At 41.2% G+C, this 20,451-nt stretch overlaps 1 protein-coding gene across 3 annotated transcripts in view; it reads right to left on the reverse strand.

Annotated features, from left to right (window-relative positions):
• Positions 1 to 3,808: 3,808 nt before the first annotated feature.
• Positions 3,809 to 20,451, reverse strand: part of LOC101737724 (digestive cysteine proteinase 1) — a 35,158-nt gene continuing 18,515 nt past the window's right edge. For all 3 annotated transcript variants that reach the window (XM_062674433.1, XM_004925968.5, XM_021347891.3), the window contains exons 4-16: positions 20,043 to 20,148; positions 19,373 to 19,496; positions 18,725 to 18,860; positions 17,131 to 17,246; positions 15,560 to 15,674; positions 14,697 to 14,777; positions 13,989 to 14,113; positions 12,668 to 12,769; positions 11,542 to 11,668; positions 10,272 to 10,377; positions 8,936 to 9,025; positions 4,599 to 4,696; positions 3,809 to 4,286 (exon numbers count right to left, since the gene is read on the reverse strand). In XM_062674433.1, the coding sequence (XP_062530417.1) occupies positions 4,100 to 4,286; positions 4,599 to 4,696; positions 8,936 to 9,025; positions 10,272 to 10,377; positions 11,542 to 11,668; positions 12,668 to 12,769; positions 13,989 to 14,113; positions 14,697 to 14,777; positions 15,560 to 15,674; positions 17,131 to 17,246; positions 18,725 to 18,860; positions 19,373 to 19,496; positions 20,043 to 20,148 (1,513 nt within the window). In that variant the 3' untranslated portion in view covers positions 3,809 to 4,099. The remainder of the gene's footprint in view (positions 4,287 to 4,598; positions 4,697 to 8,935; positions 9,026 to 10,271; positions 10,378 to 11,541; positions 11,669 to 12,667; positions 12,770 to 13,988; positions 14,114 to 14,696; positions 14,778 to 15,559; positions 15,675 to 17,130; positions 17,247 to 18,724; positions 18,861 to 19,372; positions 19,497 to 20,042; positions 20,149 to 20,451) is intronic.

Raw genomic sequence — 20,451 nt, forward strand, 5'->3', positions numbered from 1 at the left:
ACACGGCTCGAAGCCTGTTACCGCGTATGATTTGAACAAAAACGCAATTTACACGCCTTTAGTTAGGTATCACGTGCGGAAACCTTCGGACAGCAGTGACAAAAAGAAAATCGGTTTCCGAACGCCCGAGAAGTCTGTAAATATAATAAAAGACGGCCCCAATGAAATCATTAAACCAACGAAGCTCAGGTTTTACGTTTACGACATCCGCGAGGTTTTAGAAAAACTAAACAAATACATCACTAGGGCCAGTGTATATGAGAAGTCTGGGGAGCAGGAGGATCCGTTGGCGCCGGGAAAGAAATACACTATCACGGAAAGTGCCGAAAAGCCTGTAGAAGAAACTAAGAACTGGAGTCCGCATTATTCGTTGTGGAATTATTGGACGGTAATAAATTCTATTTTCTATTATTATTCTATTATTATTTCTGCCGTGAAACAGTAATGCGTTTCGGTTTGAAGGGTGGGGCTGCCGTTGTAACTATACTTGAGACCTTACAACTTATATCTCAAGGTGGGTGGCGCATTTACGTCGTAGACGTCTATGGGCTCCAGTAACCACTTAACACCAGGTGGACTGTGAGCTCGTCCACCCACCTTAGCAATAAAAAAAAACTCTTACTTTGTTCTCTAATGAGTATAGTGAAAGTATTCTGTGACATGAGTAAGACTTTTACGTCGTAAATTCCCAACTCATGCTCACGTATTATTTTCACGACGAAAATCGTTTGAAAAAAATCTAATGCGCAAAATTAAGTACCGCATCGTCTATTTCTGCCGCAAATCAGGCTTGCGTGCCTAAATTGAAACATAGCAGCCAATTTGAAAGTAGGGAACGTCAAACGATCAAACGATACAATGAAGACTCTAGTGTAGATGACAGGTCAAGAAGTGGTCGCCCTCGGTCTGTTAGGACTCCAGTAGTGATAAAAGCTGTGAAGGCGCGGATTCAAAGAAATCCCAAGCGTAAGCAGAAACTGTTGGCCCTTCAGATGGGGTTAAGCAGAACCACGGTGAAAAGGGTGTTAAATGAAGACTTAGGGCTTCGGGCATATCGAAGAAAAACAGGACATCGTTTGAATGCTCGTCTAATGGACCTGAGACTGAAGAGATGCCGCGCTTTGTTGAAGCGGTACGCGGGAAAAAAATATCGGGAAATTCTTTTTGCGAATGAAAAAATTTTTACCGTAGAAGAGAGCTACAACAAACAAAATGATAAGGTGTACGCACACAGTAGTGAAGAAGCGAGCAACCGTATTCCGCGTGTCCAACGAGGTCATTTTCCATCCTCGCTCATGGTATGGTTGGGAGTTTCTTATTGGGGCTTAACAGAGGTACATTTTTGTGAGAAAGGTGTAAAAACGAATGCAGTTGTGTATCAAAATACAGTCCTGACGAACCTTGTGGAACCTGTTTCTCATAGCATGTTCAATAACAGGCACTGGGTATTCCAACAAGATTCGGCGCCAGCTCATAGAGCGAAGAGCACACAAGACTGGCTGGCGGCGCGTGAAATCGACTTCATCCGGCAGGAAGATTGGCCCTCCTCCAGTCCAGATTTGAATCCGTTAGATTACAAGATATGGCAACACTTGGAGGAAAAGGCGTGCTCAAAGTCTCATCCCAATTTGGAGTCACTCAAGACATCCTTGATTAAGGCAGCCGCCGATATGGATATGGACCTCGTTCGTGTTGCGATAGACTGGCCGCGCAGATTGAAGGCCTGTATTCAAAATCACGGAGGTCATTTTGAATAAACTTTAGTGTCATAAGAATCTATGTTTTGTTAAGTTCATTTTGGTATATGAATGGTTACATAATGAATAAACTTGTTTCAATTATTTTACATTAAACATGTGACAGAATTTATGACCTGACTAGGTATTAGTGTAGATTTAAAAATTCATTCCTTGTCTCCTATCCTATCAATATACCTATAATACCCATATCAATGTAGTCTCTTTCTAATCGATCTTACGTTTCACAGTACGACAAAGACGTATATCATGACGACTGCAAAGGAAACCTCGTGAAAATAAGCGGCATCTGCATCGAGCGACCTCCGTTTTAAAACGATGCGTGAGGGTAATCAGAAACTAGAATATATATTTTATTATTTTTTGAAGGTAAAGTTACATATGCTAGTACTGCCTACTAATGGCTTTGCAATTGGACAATAATATGCAAGAAAACAGATGTTGATCTTGATCATTCGCGTTAATGTACTGTAAATACAAAATGGGGGGAACTAGATGATTTTAAATGAATTACATTGCGTGCTGCGTAAAAATCAGTTCTATTTTGTTTTTTGGAGTTTACTCCTTTAGAATCGATTTACATATATAGGCCCGGGGTATGAAAATTATGGGGACCAAAATCGTACTAGCATGTCACACGAAATGCGTTATGCGCCTGATTGCGCATGTCACACGAAATGCGTTATCGCAGGTGACGCCGGGCTGCTGCGCCGGCAGTCCGCCACAAAGCCTCGTACTGATCGCGCGTTTCTCTCATTATTGTATTTTCATATATTTGTTAGTCGTTTGTTTTGTGTCTCGTTAATTTGTTAATAATCTGTAGTGTATCGTGTTGTCGTAATATAGAACTATTTCTCGTATTGTTTCGTTTAATTTTTTATATCCAGTAAACTCCAGTCGTGCGTCGGAGCGGACACACACACTTTTTTTATTCGATTATCGCATGAGGAATCGCCGCTGCGACAATTTACTGATCTTCAGCATGCACGTGGTCTGTGGACAAATTTATATTGTTACACGCTGAGGTTCGGGATAAATAAATGTTCCACCAAAGTACAACTTAAAACTGTATTTATCACATAGAACACTCACAGAATATTTAAAACTCTTAATTCGCTTCTTCCACTTCGCTTCAGGTGATCCGTTCGCTGTTTCGCTTCCAGTAGTTCCGATTACTGACTGACTGCGTGCCATCTCTGCAACGCTTTTATAGTCGATACGATATCCCTAGAATTATCGAGAACATTCCTCACGAGTCGAGTGTTTTCGATGGGTGTGTTTCCGCTATTTGACAATAGATGGCGTTGTACTTCCCGAGCATTCTAGACGCTATTAGATCCTTTGATATTCGTTTCAGCTATTCGGCGATAGATGACGTTACTATTACTGGCGTAACAATATAATATATAATGATATTAGGTACATACTTCAGAATAAATAAACAATAAAAGGCTTATTTAATTGCGTTTTCTGTTATATGTATAATAAGAAAATAATACCTCTTTTACCTAATAATTGTCTACTTTAATAGTTTTTCTATTTAAAGTGAAACTTTTATTAAAGTAAAACTTTTAAAACATCGTCTCAAAGTTTTTCGGTCTGTGTGTTGCATGTCGCGTGACGGTCGGCCGCGGAGTAGGGATAAAGTGAAAGGCGCTCGTCAGAGCAGTCAAGGCCAATAAGGCGGCGCCTATAGTTCGCAGCAGCTGACCGTGTACTGTACAGACTATTACTCAATTGTGCCAGTGTTCCACGCTATTTTGTTTGTTTTTGTCAGTGTTTAATGTAAATGCTGTTTGTCAGAGTTAAATGTCTATAATTTGAAAAAAAGTTTCACTTTTACCGTGGTTTCATAAAACCACACAATCCTTTTTTTTTCATTCATAAATGTTTACTACCTCAATACAAACATGTCATTAAACTCAAGTACTTGACGCACTTGTCAAATTGTTTCTCGTTCCGCGAATCAGGTAGAAATGTGAGTACATTCTGCGTATTTTACTCTTTTATTTTACTGAAATAGGGTTTGCACGTCAGTGAAATTAATAATATTTGTTTATTTTTTGGGGGGTATGTTATACAGCGTTACTACGGTTCTTAAATATTGTGAATGGAATTGTTATAAGGGCCCATTTAACCTCCTTTCGGCTTTACGGGTAGTTTTTTAACACCCTGTATATATATTTTTTGTTTTTGTTTTTTCGTTACGAGCTTGCTATTTGATTTGTAGAATTAGCAAACTTAAGACGAACAGAGATAAAGATAGAGAGACAGAGAGAGAGCATGCATTACAAACTTATACTTTCTAATAATCGAGCGAAAAAGTCAAGCGACTATGAGCCTTATATCAGTACGTATGTGGGTGCACTTTCGACTCCGCAGTTGTTCTCCTTCGAGGACATGAGGACGTAGCCGTCGTTCCCCCACATGTTCGACCAGGAGTTCTTGATGAGCCAGTACTTCTTGCCGTTGAGGACGCCGTAGCCGACCGCCAGCACCGCGTGGTCCAGCTCCTCAACTTTGTTCTTGCTGTGAATTAATAATAATAATAAAACGAGAAATGCGGGTAGTATTATTTTCTTTTAATTTTCATTGCTGCCTCTTTCCATTGCTGCCTCCCCTCTCAGTTCGAATTAATTTCCCTTTTTTTTGCTTAGATGGGTGGACAAGCTCTGATGTCTGATGAGCTGAGATGTCTATGGGCTCCGGTAACCTCTTAACTAAGCAATAAATAAATAAATTTTTTTAAGCATAACTTAGCAACGACTCGTTTATGTACTGATGGATTTTACGAGCCAATAATATTAGTTTTTTTTCTTTTTTGTACATTATCATAATTACCAATTCGGTTCAAAATACACTCCGTTCGCGTAGAAGCTGAAGCTCTTGTGGGAAGCGTCGATGGCCACCGAAATCGGACCGTGCTTGAAGATCGCCAACTGAAATAAATATACGATTGGTAATAACGGAACTGTTGCGAGGATTTATTAGAAAAGCTTTTTAAAAAAAAAGAAATTTATTCAATTCTAATAATTAAAACATTTAAAATTAAAAATAAATAAATAAATAAATAAATATTTACTAACAATCACGCCACGTTAACTGGTCCCGTGATAAGTTCGTAAAGAACTTGTATTACAGGTACCAGATAACGGAAATAAATGTAAGATTTTTATTAAACACATACATATATTTAATATACATCCATAACCCTGGAAAAGACATTTTATATTTATTTTAATTATCATACAAATATCTTCCCTTGGCGGGATTCGAACCCGCGACCCCCTTGTGTAGTGACCATGTCACTTACCACTACACCAGACGGCCGTTTAATTAAAACATTTAAAATTAACAATTGACATTAATTGGGGCAAGTGTCACCGGGAGCGCGGTTAGAATTGAACTACGAGATCTATCGACAACCTAGCTAAGCTGCATTACGTCGTGCACCTTACATTGCATTTTTAGGTAAATTAAATATATATATATTTTTTTTTTATTTGCCTTTGCATGCAGACGAGCGTACGGCCCACCTGATGGTAAGTGGTCACCGTCGCTCATGGACGTCAGCCATGCCAGGGGCAGAGCCAAGCCGCTGCCTACTATAATAGAACATTGAAATGTGTGTGAGAGAAAACGGTAAGAAAGGGAAAAGAGAATGACAGACAGAATGACAGAGAAAAGAAAGATGGCGAAGACGGTTATGGCGTAAAAAAAAGTGTTAGATAATTTTTTATCATATTATAAAGGATTTTGGAGCAGTTGATTATTTTATGCGCTGCGATCCCTATTCCACATAAATAATATTATTTTAAACTTTAATATTATTTATAATACAAAAAAATTTAATCGAATACTTAATATTATAACTATGAAAAAATCACGCACGCTAATCCGAATTCAAATTAGGATTCCCTGTGTCATGGATGACAAAAACTGATAAAAACATACTGATATATATTTTAAATATATACATATAAAGGTGATGAACACTGAGACAGAAAACAAAAAACTTGTTTATCATATGAATGTTTGCCCGATGCGAGAATCGAACCCACGACCCTTGGCGCAACAGTCAGACGCGCTAACTACTGCACCACCGAGTCAATCTCGATCGAATATTTCCAACACTATCTCATCATACGAGACTACTTGTCGAACCGTTCGTTCCGATATCGAGTCGAGGGAACGCGTTCCCGGCCCCGTCACGTCACAGCCGGAGTCCCGCAAGGCTCCGCCCTCTCCCCGTTACTATTCAGTTTGTATATCAACGATATACCCCGGTCTCCGGAGACCCATCTGGCGCTCTTCGCCGATGACACCGCCATCTACTACTCGTGTAGGAAGAAGGCGTTGCTTCATCGACGACTTCAGACCGCAGCTACCACCATGGGACAGTGGTTCCGGAAGTGGCGCATCGACATTAACCCCACGAAAAGCACAGCGGTGCTCTTCAAAAGGGGTCGCCCTCCGAACACCACGCTGAGCATCCCTCTCCCGACTAGGCGCGTCAACACCCCCGCCCCCGCCGTTCGCCCAATCACGATGTACGACCAGCCCATACCGTGGGCCCCGAAGGTCAAATATTTAGGCGTCACCCTCGACAGTAGGATGACATTCCGCCCCCACATCAAGACGGTACGCGATCGTGCCGCCTTCATCCTAGGACGTCTCTACCCGATGATATGTAGGCGAAGTAAAATGTCCCTTAGAAATAAGGTGACACTCTACAAAACTTGCATACGCCCCGTCATGACCTATGCAAGTGTAGTGTTCGCTCACGCGGCCCGCATACACTTAAAATCCTTTCAAATTATTCAATCCCGTTTTTGCAGGATAGCCGTCGGAGCCCCGTGGTTCGTCAGGAACGTCGACCTCCATGACGACCTGGACTTAGAGTCCATCAGTAAGTATCTGCAGTCGGCGTCCATGCGCCACTTCGATAAAGCGGCACGACACGAGAACCCTCTCATCGTGGCCGCCGGTAACTACATTCCCGATCCTGCGGACAGAATGGAAAGCAGTCGACGTCGCCCTAAACACGTCATCTCGGATCCTCCTGATCCACTAACGGTGCTTTTAGGTACTTCAAGCACCGGTCACCGTTCTCGTCGAACCCGTCGCTTGCGACGAAGGGCTCGACGAGTAAATTAACTCTCAGACACAGCCCACTGAGTTTCTCGCCGGATCTTCTCAGTGGGTCGCGTTTCCGATCCGGTGGTAGATTCTGCGAAGCACGACTCTTGCTAGGGTTCGTGTTAGCAACATCGTCAGGTTTGAGCCCCGTGAGCTCACCTACTAAAGTTAAGGCTACGCTGAAATAGCCGCTAGGGCTATCAGCTTAGGTAGGAAAAAAAAAAAAAAAAAAAAAAAACCAACACTATTTCACGTCAGTAGTCAATCAGTTTCAGTTAGTTTGGCCCCGAATGACGTCACACGCAATGAACGTCCGATGTCCGAACAGCGATGTATTGCAAAGTTAAAACGGTAATTAGCTCAAAATAAAAATTGCTACACATATCGCCTATGCGCATTAAAAGTGTACAATTTCCAAAAATACGGAAGAATACGGAATACGGTAGAATACGGAATGAACATGTTAGAGGAAGTCTGAAAGTGGCACCTGTGACAGAGAAGCTGAGGAGTGCGCGTTTGAGATGGTATGGACATGTGATGAGACGAAATGAAAATGAGGTTGGTAAGAGAGTGTTAACTATGAATGTGGAAGGATATAGAGGAAGAGGTAGACCTAAGAAGAAATGGATAGATTGTGTGAAAGACGATATGGGTAAGAGGGGAGTGAGCGAAGAAATGGTATATGATAGAAGAGTATGAAAGGAGAAAACATGTTGCGCCGACCCCAGGTGACTGGGAGAAGGGCAGGATAATGATGATGTAATATTTTTAATATTAATCATATTTGCAACATTTTTTTTTTTTTTTTTACCAGTTACATTATCTGTCAGTAAGATAAAATTATGTATTAATTTTGTTAATAGTAGTCAAAACATAGGTAAACTAAAAAAAATAAAACTAAAACTAAACTCATACGGAATGAACATGTTAGAGGAAGTCTGAAAGTGGCACCTGTGACAGAGAAGCTGAGGAGTGCGCGTTTGAGATGGTATGGACATGTGATGAGACGAAATGAAAATGAGGTTGGTAAGAGAGTGTTAACTATGAATGTGGAAGGATATAGAGGAAGAGGTAGACCTAAGAAGAAATGGATAGATTGTGTGAAAGACGATATGGGTAAGAGGGGAGTGAGCGAAGAAATGGTATATGATAGAAGAGTATGAAAGGAGAAAACATGTTGCGCCGACCCCAGGTGACTGGGAGAAGGGCAGGATAATGATGATGTAATATTTTTAATATTAATCATATTTGCAACATTTTTTTTTTTTTTTTTACCAGTTACATTATCTGTCAGTAAGATAAAATTATGTATTAATTTTGTTAATAGTAGTCAAAACATAGGTAAACTAAAAAAAATAAAACTAAAACTAAACTCACTCTTTTGACAGTATTTATGAGAAAAATACTGGTGATACCAAATGTTTACACATATTAACTCAATTTCGAATATTTTTGGAAATTGTACACTTTTAATGCGCATAGGCGATATGTGTAGCAATTTTTATTTTGAGCTAATTACCGTTTTAACTTTGCAATACATCGCCATTCTCGTTACTCCACACATCCATCGCAACATTCGCATCTCTGCTGCATGCAATCGCCTTTCATCATTAAAAATATTACATGTTAAGCCTTTAAAACACTCCTGTAAAATTAGTAAGTTTTGAGGCTATACAGTTTTAATGCGAGAAGACGATATGTATTCACATAGCAATCTGATGATATCAGGACTACATTAAAGTGTTTTGCACTGGTATCGGAATGCGGTAGGCAGTTGCTTGGCTCTGCCCTTGGCATTGCTGAAGTCCATGGGCGACGGTAACCACTCACCATCAGGTGGGCCGTATGCTCGTCTGACGACAAAGGCAATAAAAAAAAAAAAGTATAATTATATTTTGCACTTTTTTTTCAATGCACGCAATGTACAACAAAGTATTGCACGAGGTCAACGCCCTCTCGGTGTTCGTTTTCGCTTTAGATTGCGGCTTCAATACACGTAAACTGCCAACTTCAACCCACTTATCGATTCGTCTTCTTACCTTTAGCGCCTTCTCATCGTTTGTCGTCACGTTAACCCAGCCGGTGATCGAGGTGACAGCCGTCACGTTATCGACATGACAGTAGCCATCCTGAATGTACAAAAAAAAACTATTACATCAAGGGCAATGGGTATTACAGGCAGCAGATTTCGTTTCCTAATATCAAGGGAAGAAAGCCCACTTTTGTGGTTTTTTTTTGCATACCCACACAAGCAGGTACTACGGCCCTGACTATTTCTGGTGGGATCAGTGTCTATACTAAGCTATTGTGACTTCGATCTATATCTCAAGGGTCTGCAGACTGCGGATGATCTTGCTTCGTAGATCGTGTACTTATGTAATGACCTGTTTTATGCAAAAATCGCTTTTATTCCGAACTGTTTAGATCAATTATTAAAAAACAAGAAAGAAAGAAAGAAATAATTCTAGAAGAAACAAATCATTTATTCACTAAGAATAGTGAAAATGAGTTATTACATAAGTTAAAAGCAGCGTGTACCTATGCTATGTCATTATTTGAGATGCGAATTTTAGTGCAGTGCAAGATATTATCTTAATATATATAAATCTCGTGTCACAATGTTTGTCCTCAATGGACTCCTAAACCACTTAACCGATTATAATAAAATTCGCACACCATGTGCAGTTCGATCCAACTTGAGAGATAGGATAGTTTAAATCTCAAATTATAGTCGCAATTTTAATTTATTGCTAATTATTTGTCTGTTATTATTTGACAGTCACAATTATCTGTTAACTCCAAATGATTCTAACAGATGTCGATACCTTTCGACTGGGTTGAGTAAGTAATGATAGATAGACAATAGATGGCGCATATATGGTAAAACAACGTTTGCCGGGTCAGCTAGTAATATTATATATAATTTACCATTCATTCATCCACAATTCAACTAATAACTGAATATGCAATTTAGAAAAGGGCACATCTCTGAAAATTTAAAATGTTCAGTAAATGAAAAAAACTGATTATTTTCTAAAGCAGTGCAACATTTAAAATATTAACTTTTGAATTATATTTTAGTGTTAATTAGCAATTGAAAATTACTGGAATTATTATAAAATGGGTGTAGGTAAGCCTCAAAACTACATGTATATGAAAAAACGTATTTGACAGAATATGCGACATATGCCCTTTTCGAAATTGCATATTCAATTGAGAAATCCATTTATTTTCAATGTCGTCTTTAAGAAAATCATTTAAGTGATAATGACAACGACAAATTGTCAAATGACAATGAAAAAAAACCAAAAAGTTTCGTATAGGCATTTATTGCACGTTGGAGCCAGTTCTCACTTGAGGTGTTGCAATACTAACCTGTCCGAGGTATCCTCCGTAGTCTTCCTCTGTGGGGAGGCCGTGCCTCTTAATCCACTCGTAGGCCCTGAAGTCCTCGCCTCCGTCGCAGCCGTTGTTCCCGAAACTGGAGCGATAGTGAAGTTCGTATCGTTACGTCGGCAAGAGTAACGCCATCTATCGCCGAATAGTCGATAACGAATATCGAAGGATCTAGTAGCACCTAGAATGCTGGAGAAGTACAACGCCATCTATTGTCAGATTGCGTGGAATATTCTCGTCGATTCTAGGGATTTCGTCTCGACTATAAAAGCGTTGCAGAGATGGCACGTAGTCAATTAGTAATAGGAGATACTCGAAGCGAAACAGCGAACGGATCACCTGAACCGAAGTGGAAGAAGCGATTTGAGAATTTTAAAGTGTTTGTGAAGTGTTCTAGTGTTGAATACAGTGTTAGCTTGTAATTCGGTAGATTATTTTATTTATCCCGAACCCCAGCGCGTAACAATACAAAATAATGGATTGGAAAAAATGTTTGGACTCCAGCATCAATGTCGCTATCCACTGCGCGGAGGACAGGAATGAATGGAGGAAGATAGTCCTAGCATAAGATGAGCTGGATATTTTTACTTGTAGGTTAGTGACGTTTATAAACATGTTAAAGGGCATCCTCCACATTAGCAATAGGTTAGCAGTGTAATTGTTTAATTGTATATTGTGAATAAAATTATTTCCTTACATTATAAGTTAGATTAGTTTTCGTTATCGTGTTGTTTTGTCGTATAGTTGTAAGGAACATTGTGTACAAATTCAGCACTTTGTCTTGTTTGGTCGTGCGCATATGGCTTATGTTGCAGTAACTATTCGACGTGGACGAAGTCGCGGGCAAAAGCTAGTAGGAAATAAACTGCCTAATCCTATTACGGATTCGTTATTGTGTCGCCCGGCACTGGTGATCCTACAATCTACAACCACCTTCTTCTTGCTTCGGCTTCCTCAATACTGAGGGTCGTGACCACCTCCTCGCAACAAGAGTTTATTACGAACCATTCCACGCCTTTTTTTATTGCCCTTGTAGGTAGACGAGCTTACGGCCCACCTGATGGTGCGTGGTTACCGTCGCCCATGGACTTCAACAATGTCAGGGGCAGAGCCAAGCCGCTACCTACCGCTATTTATCTCTATCTGCCGTCGAATGTAGAGCATCGTCAACTGTGGTGTCGAGGGTAGTGCGGATCTGGTCGGTCAACGACCAACGACCACCACCGCCGACGACTTCCAAAATTCTCACCCCCAGGAGCAGTCGATGAGCGCCTGCTGGCTGAGCCGGACCAGGTGTCCGCCGTTGTGCAGGAACAGCGCGCCCTCCACCGCGCCCACCGTGCCGAACGACCAGCACGAGCCGCACACCGACTGATCTGGACCGACACGCTCATGGTTAGACCACACGGACGCCGCAAGATCTCTCCTCTTGTGAGTCCGCGCGGGTAGGTACCACCGCCCTGCCTATTTCTGCCGTGAAGCAGAAATGCGTTTCGGTTTGAAGGGCGGAGCAGCCGTTGTAACTAGAGTTGCCACGAATAGTGATTTGGCCGATTACCGAATACCGAATATTCGGCAACGCTGTCGGCCGCAGCGCCGAATATTCAGCCGAATTTTTACAAAGTGGCCGAATACCAAATAGTAGTCGAATATTCGTAGCATGTCTAGTTGTAACTATACTGAGACCTTAGAACTTATATCTCAAGGTGGGTGACGCATTTACGTTGTAGATGTCTATGGGCTCCGGTAACCACTTAACACCAGGTGGGCCGTGAACTCGTCCACCCATCTAAGCAATAAATAAATAAAACCCGTCGCAAGTGGATGAGGTCAAGTAGATCCAAGACATTGGTAAAGAACTATAGCTAACGGTGGACTAAAATAGGCTAGTTAATAATGGACCAGGGTAAAAGCGCGGCCAAACAGGGAACAGTGATTATATTCTGTCTTCATGCCTCACGAGGGTAAAAGCTTTAAGCTCACGAACGTTACAAGATGTTGCTGATCGTAAGTTCTAAGACCTATCGTGATAAATGACTACATAAAGTGATATTATTTGAGTTTAACTGAACGGGCATGTTTTGTTCGGATCTTTCTATTGAGTCCCTACAGAGATGGGTCGGAACCTCAAAGCTTGGCGATATGAGGAACTCCGAACACCAATCAACAGTTCTTGTCAAAGAGTCCCACGTGCAACTTAACTTATAGACCCAGCCTACTGAGTTTCTCGTCGGATCTTCTCAGTGGGTCGCGTTTCCGATTCGGTGGTAGATTCTGCGAAGCACTGCTCTTGCTGGGGCCAGTATTAGCAGACCCACTCTGACTGGACCCTAAAAGTAAAACTGAAGGAATTGTCGCACGCTTTCCGTTCTCACCTTTAACGGGAGTGACCGCTCCGAACAATCTCCAGTCGTGTTCCGGAGGCAGCTTTACGCTCAACTCCTCCACTCGAGATTTGCTGTACGGGAACGGGAGACCTGGTTGTAACATCAGGACATTTACTGGTGGCAGGACACGTTGTGAGTTCGCGCGGGTAGGTACCACCACTCCGCTTATTTCTGCCGTGAATCAGTAATCAGGCAGCGGCTTGGCTCTGCCCCTGGTATTGCTGAAGTCCATGGGCGCCGGTAACCACTTACCATCAGGTGGGCCGTATGCTCATCTGCCTAAAAAATACTGCGTTTCGGTTTGAAGAGTGGGCAGCCGTTGTTACTATACTGAGACCTTAGAACTTATATCTCAAGGTGGGTGGCGCATTTACGTCGCAGATGTCTATGGGCTCTAGTAACCACTTAACACCAGGTGAGCTGTGAGCTCGTCCACTCATCTAAGCAATAATAAAAAAACATTATAGTTTAGCGGTTCGTTGAGGCTTCACACGCCGTGCCTTCCGCCGAGAAAGGGGTTCCTAATAGGTAGAGTGCCGCCCCCTATAGCATTCGTAAATGCGCGCCCCAGTCTGTAGGGAGAGGAAGACTGTTACAAGACCTCATAAGTCTCAATTCCCAGAAAGAATGGATAATCCTGAAACACCTCATAGTAGAGCTATTGAGGACTCAAAATAAAAAAATAAAAAAGAGTATTTCTTAGGTAGTACCCAAATTAAAAATAAAGAAAAAATACCAAATTTCATGATTAAAATGTAAGTTTAGATTGCCTTTTATAAAAAATTACACTAGGTACTCATACGATTTTTTTTATTGCTTAGAGCCACGCCGCTGCCTACCGCTTAATACTCTCCACAAGCCTCGTTTGAAGAAGGAGCCTCGATTTTTTTTGTTTTTTAAATATTAATTTTTACAATGAGTATTCAAAATTCAAATTCAAAATTCAAAATTATTTATTTCAACTTAGATGTCAGTATGACACACTTGTTGAATGTCAAAATACAAATAACAATGTTACTTCTACCACCGGTTCCAAAAAAAGCCACAGTCCTGAGAAGAACCGGCGAAACAAACTCAGCGGGCTTTCTTTTTTTTTTGCTTTTTCTCAAATATTTTCTTTTTTTAAATAAATAAAAATATTTGCAATAAAAGAAAAAACAAATCACAATTAAAAAAATTATAATAATTATTATAACGTAACAATTATTGCAACATTGAAATGCCCGGAGCGAGCAACTCATTTCGACTTTGTGCAATTTTCTAGAGATCTAATAGAAGGTGGCCCTTTCTTGCAGCCGTGTGGACTCACCGTGAGGGCTGGGCCCCGAGTACCTCCTCCCTCTGAGGGCGGCGAGCTCGTCGTCAGTGCGATCGGCAAGATGGTTCACGGACATGGTGAAACCGCGGTTCGCTCGATTATTGGAATGTATGTATCTGAAACAAACATACATTCTTAAGGTCCCTAAGAAACGCCGCCATATTAACCATATTGCGTTGCGTCTATTTCTTAGAGGTATCTTAAGGTGGCCATAAAATGAATAAATGCGTTTCATTCTTCACAGTGAGTGAAGACATTTGCGATTCAAACTTCATACTACCTGAACCCGTTGCGTTCATCCACAGTGCGTCTCCAGAGAACTTGAGCTCACGGCCCACCTGGTGTTAAGTTGTTACCGGAGCCCATAGACTGCCACCTACCTCGAGACGTGAGTGCTTAGATCCCAGTTTTAACAGTAAACGGCCGCCCCACCCTTTAAACCAAAACGCATGACTGCTTCATGGCAGAAATAAGCAGGCTGGTGGTACCTATCCGTGCGGACTCACAAGACGACCTACCACCAGTATACACAGAGTACTGCCCTGGCACTACTAGCGTCTGACGGTAACCACTACCCTCGGTCCAGGTCCGTTAGCCTGACGTCGGAAGCAACAGTCGACTGTTCTGATCCACGAGCCCACACGTCATTAAGTCTCTTGTAGGTGTGAGGTCACGGCGTTGACGTCACTAGCGACTAACCTGAGCGACTGCCTGAAGATGTTCAGCCTCTTCTCGTGCTCCAGGTCGCTCGCGTACTGCCTCTGGTGTTTGACTTTGAAACTGTAACGACATGAGATACGTTATTTAACTCGCATTTGATAGTAGGTAAGGTGGGCGCGAGGACTGAAAAATATTTCAATTAAAATTTCTTTTTTTTTTCGCTTAGATAGGTGGACGAGCTCACAGCCCAACTGGTGTTAAGTGGTTACTGGAGCCCATAGACATCTACAACGCAAATGCACCAACCACCTTGAGATATGAGTTCTAAGGTCTCAGTATAGTTACAACGGCTTTACAGCAGAAATGGGCGGGGAGGTGGTACCTACCCGTGCGGACTCATAAGAGGCCCTACCACCAGTAATTACGCAAATTAAAATTTTGCGGGTTTGATTTTTATTACACGATGTTTATTCCTTCACCGTGGAAGCCGATCGTGAACATTTGTTAAGTACATATTTCATTTGAATTTTTTCTTGCTCGCTCACACGGAGTTGTTGATGCTGTTGTAGCCCTGGGGAATCACACTGATACATACACCCCTGACAAGTTGTCTCCACTTGACTCTGTCTTGCGTTTGCTCCTTGACATCACTCCAGGTCAGGCCTGTAGCCTTCATCTCGCCAAGCGTTTACAAGACGAAGAACTAATCTCAAATATTCTATTATTACTTTGGAGGACGCTAGATTTAAATATACGTATATCCTGGTTCCACTCGCCCAACTGTGACGAATCTAATCGAAATTCATCTTTCTAAATACGTTGATAGACGCAGTCCCCCCGACCCCCCAGGACCCCGACCCGCCAGTTCCCCCACCCCCTCGGCTCCCCGGTCCCCCACTCACCGCTCGAACTCGTCGTGGACGTGGGCGTCGTGCACGGGCCGCACGAACTCCTTCATCGGGTTGAAGGTGGCGAAGTGTCGCGAGCCGGGCCCCGGGAACCCAGTGCACTGCATGTCTGCAGCGAACGGAACACACTTATTTTTTTAAATGAAACTTCTTTAGAATCGTTATGATTTCAAACTCGATGAAACGAAAAAATAAGTCCATAGAGACACGAACACATAAATGTATAGGATTCAGCCGGCGAGAGAACGAGATAGAACACATTAGGCGTTCTCCGGTGTAGTGTTTTTTTAATACAGCGCCATCTATGAGATTTTTTATTACTAACGTGTGTGTGAAACCTCTTGTAGTGAATTTTAATTTAGGATTATACGTGAAGTTAAAATATCAATTCACAGAGGGCGCTACCGCATACTATAAGATATGATTTACAATTATTTACTAATGACAAATTTTACATATACATACTTAGATATTTAGAATAGTTGTATTTTAATTTTTGAAAGTTTCACTTCTACCACGTGTGAATTGCACACATGTTTTTTTTTTTTCTCCTACCTATGCTGATAACCTTGAGAGGCTATATCAGCGTTACCCTAACGTGTAGGTGAGCTCTCGGGCTCAAACTGGAAGTGTTGCTAACACTGACCCTAGCAAGAGTCGTGCTTCGCAGAATCTACCACCGGATCGGAAACGCGACTCAGTGAGAAGAACCGGCGAGAAACTCAGTGGGCTGTGTCTGTGGGTTAATTCACTCGTCGAGCCCTTCGTCGCAAGCGACGGGTTCATCGAGGAAAGAACACACGAAACATTGCTTCTGACGCCGATCGGTAGCCGCCCACGGCTAATAGACACAAAAATTCTAGTTGTATCGTAATACGCCTGCCCTACAGAGCCGCGGCGGTGGCGGATGTGGACTCTTTACGAAGTGTCCATTAGCTAGACGTGACCGTAACATTAGTGTTGTTACAAGCTCAGGCTCAGGATAAATAAAAACGATTCACGTAATATTAATACAAACTGGAACATTCGAGAATATTCTAGTAAATTCTAGTTGTTTCGATATCCGTTTTTGCTATCTGAAGACAGATGGCATTAGGGTACGCTAAGTACTGCACTATACTTACTATTATACTATACTATATGCAAGTTGTGTTCACATCTAAAAGGGTGAATTCAATAGTGTATTAATTTTAATATTTAAGTTAAATGTTAACGTGTGCAGATTTTATGCATTTTTATGAAACTAATAAATAAATAAAACAGTATATTTACTACTGCACTAAACTTACTACCACACTATACTTGGTATTTATTCATTCATTGTTTAAGTGGTTGAACTAGCTCACGGCCCACCTGGTGTTAAGTGTTTACCGGAGACCATAGACATCTACAACGTAAATGGCGCCACCTACCTTGAGATGAGTTCTAAGATCCCAGTATAGTTACAACGGCTACCCCACCCTTCAAACCGAAACTGCTTCACGGCAGAAATAGGCGGGGTGGTGGTACCTACCCGCGCGGACTCACAAGAGGTCCTACCATCAGTACTACTGCACTATACTTACTACTGTCAACTTTGAAGACGTCAGGATCGATCTCATCAATATTGTAATCTTCATAATCCAGATAGTAATGATCGTAGTGGGAGCCCAGGAGCGAATTGAAACCTTTCATCTCATATCTGTTTATTGATAAAAAAAATAATATTTAAATAAACAATAATCTAATTCACTTACATTTTATTTTTATTTATTTATTTAAAAATAAAATGTAAAATTAAAACTGCAGTGGGAGGTCCCCTAAATGAGTGCAGTAGAATGGCCTCGAGCAGGGAGAGATGGCGCGACATCGTGAGACGCATCAAGTCTGCCCCTTCCAACACTACATGACGATCACGACCACTCTGTCAAGAGTGACACGACTGAGAAGAAAATATATTTTGTACACACAGCTGTTAGAAGAAACACGACAATAAGGATGCAGAGTACAAGGGCACTACTTATTTCATGTTGAAATCTCTTCCAGTAGACCCGCAGAAGGAAAGAAGAATTAGGAACACAAACTTAGTGCATACAGTAAACATTAAATATAATAATATATACATATTACAAGATACAAAACAATATATCGACGCTTGGAAGGCAAACGTGACTAAGCGACAATGCGTGAACTTTACAGTAGACTAATTTAAAGTTGAAATACCTGAAAACAAAATTTATTTTAACGAATCTAGCTGTAGGATTGAAATGATTTTAATAGACCTAGAAATATATATTTTTTGCGCATCGAATATGGTTATTGCCTATCATTTATGTACAAAGCAGTTATTGTCGCTTAGTCACGTTTGCCTTTCAAGCGTCGATATGTATATACATACAAATACACACACACAAACATATATATTATATATACACACATACATATACTTACTTTATATTATAATATAATACATGATACAAATATTACTATACAATATTACATTATACATTTTTTTTTAACTTTATAAAAAAATATTCGTGTATGTACTAAAAAAGCTTGTGATGAGACGTTAAGATGTATAAAGTCGTATATCAAATCAGTCTTTTAAACTTTTCCAAATAAAGTTTTTTTTTAATGACTTTAAAGAAATTATAGATGTAGTGAGAATGTATTTTCCTTCGGGAAAACACGGATCTTTATTTTCGCAGGGCACGCGATATTTTAGGTAATTTTTTTACAACTTGGCTTACATTATTGGAGTTTTAGTAAGGATTCCTAATTTTTTACAAAAAAGATTATCGCTTATGTCACTCGGGAATAGTGTAGCTTCCAAGCAGTGAAAGAATTTTTCAAATCGGTTCGGTAGTTTCGGAGCCTATTCAATAAAAACAAACAAACAAATCTTTCCTCTTTATAATATTAGTATAGAAGTATAGAATGTCAAATGTCAAAATAAATAATGTCATTGTACTGAAGCTATTTGAGAGAGCACGATACATACGAAATTTACCGAAAAATTACGAAGGAAAATCTTTCCTCACTATATCTATAGCTCCATCAACATCTATTAAATGTTTTCGGGGGTCTTTGGTACTGCCACTTTATTCGTCATCAATATACTGATTCCTTAACCCTGAGTGACATTACTGCGGAACTTCCAAACCATGAGGTCGTACTTACCGGACCGGTATGGGCACAGAATCCCCTTTCAAAGTCTTCTTGTATTTAACCCACATCGTGTATTTGTTTAGCTTATCGCCGACCGGCTGTACCATCTGCCATTTGGCCGTGTCGGCATCCTGCATTGTTTCTGTGCCTATTGTAAATGAACAAAAAAAGAAAACACAAGCTTACAAGAGCTTCAATAGAATGTTTTGTAAGCTCTGTATACGAGTGACCATCGAATCCGAAAAGTTTACATAAATTACTTCGTAAAACAACTTTATATTGCCCTTGTAGGCAGACGAGCATACGGCCCGCCTGATGGTGAGTGGTTACCGTCGCCCATGGACTTCAGCAATGCCAGGGGTTGCAAGAGGTTGATGAGATGATATACTGGTGGTAGGACCTCTTGTGAGTCCGCGCGGGTGGGTACCACCACCCTGCCTATTTCTGCCGTGAAGCAGTAATGCATTTCAGTTTGAAGGGTGGGGCAGCCGTTGTAACTATACTTGAGACTTAAGAACTTTTATCTCAAGGTGGGAGGCGCATTTCCGTTGTGGATGTCTATGGACTCCAGTAACCACTTAACACCAGGTGGGCTGTGAGCTCGTCCATTCATCTAAATAATAATAAAAAAAGCTTCGACGGTAGCTGCTTGAGACTTACCGATATATTTAAAATCGGTCATGTCCGGTAGCACTGACTGGATGTCTTGGAGCTGATCTTGCGTCGAATTGACTTGCAGGCACGTCTCCTTGTTCATCTCGGTTTCCGTTGTGACCGGAGCGATCTGTTTATTGCAAACGTTATATACGTACATACATGTATATAACGAAGGATGAAAGGGTATTTGGTTTAAGCTTTACATTACGCTTAATACGCGACAATTATCTTTGTATTAAATGTTCATTTTTTTTTGTATTAGCATCAACTGTTCGATATTTTTAATTTAACTTCAATTATGTTTTTTATTCTATCAGCCCACAGACGTCCACTGCTGACCTGTCCCTGACAGGCCTCCCCCAAGCCTCGCCACAATGACCGGTCCTGCGCTGCCTGCGTCCAGCGGATCCGGACCGGAACGTTCTTGAGTGGCGACCACGTACCGAAAGACGTAGCGTGGGTAGGCCTCCCACACCTTATTATGTTTACCACATTCAAATAGATGAAGAAGTTTTACGTTATGATATTTTTTCCAAATTTTAAGCTTTTAATCCGGTCTCCTGTAAACCTGCAAAAATGTCGCTTACACGAAACAGAGCCTTTTACCCCTCGATATAGAATGTGATCTTTCAAATCTGAATTACAAGCACAGTTTCAGAGAACAGAGGCCTACCTTTATAGAAGTACCGTAGGGTGGGTAGACCGCTGACGTGAACTGGTAAGTCTTGACCATACCTCCATAGTAATCGATTCTTGATTTGCTGTTCTTACTGTCGTACCTGATAACGAAATGACACCACTTACTTCCGTTCGAGATTTAGCTTTTTCATTATTGCTTAGATAGCTGGACGAGGTCACGGCCCACCAGTGTTAGGTGGTTTCCAGTGCCCATAGACATCAACTATGTAAATGGCGCTAGCCAACTTGACGCATAAGTTTTACGGTACAACGACTGCCCCTTCAAACCGAAACGCATTACTGCTTCACGTTAGAGGTGTCCCGATCCACTAACGGTGCTTTTAGGTACCTCAAGCACCGGTCACCGTCCTCACCGAACCCGTCGCTTGTGACGAAGAGCTCGA

This window comes from Bombyx mori, chromosome 20 (assembly GCF_030269925.1).
Source record: "Bombyx mori chromosome 20, ASM3026992v2".
In the NCBI taxonomy this organism is placed as follows: domain Eukaryota; kingdom Metazoa; phylum Arthropoda; class Insecta; order Lepidoptera; family Bombycidae; genus Bombyx; species Bombyx mori.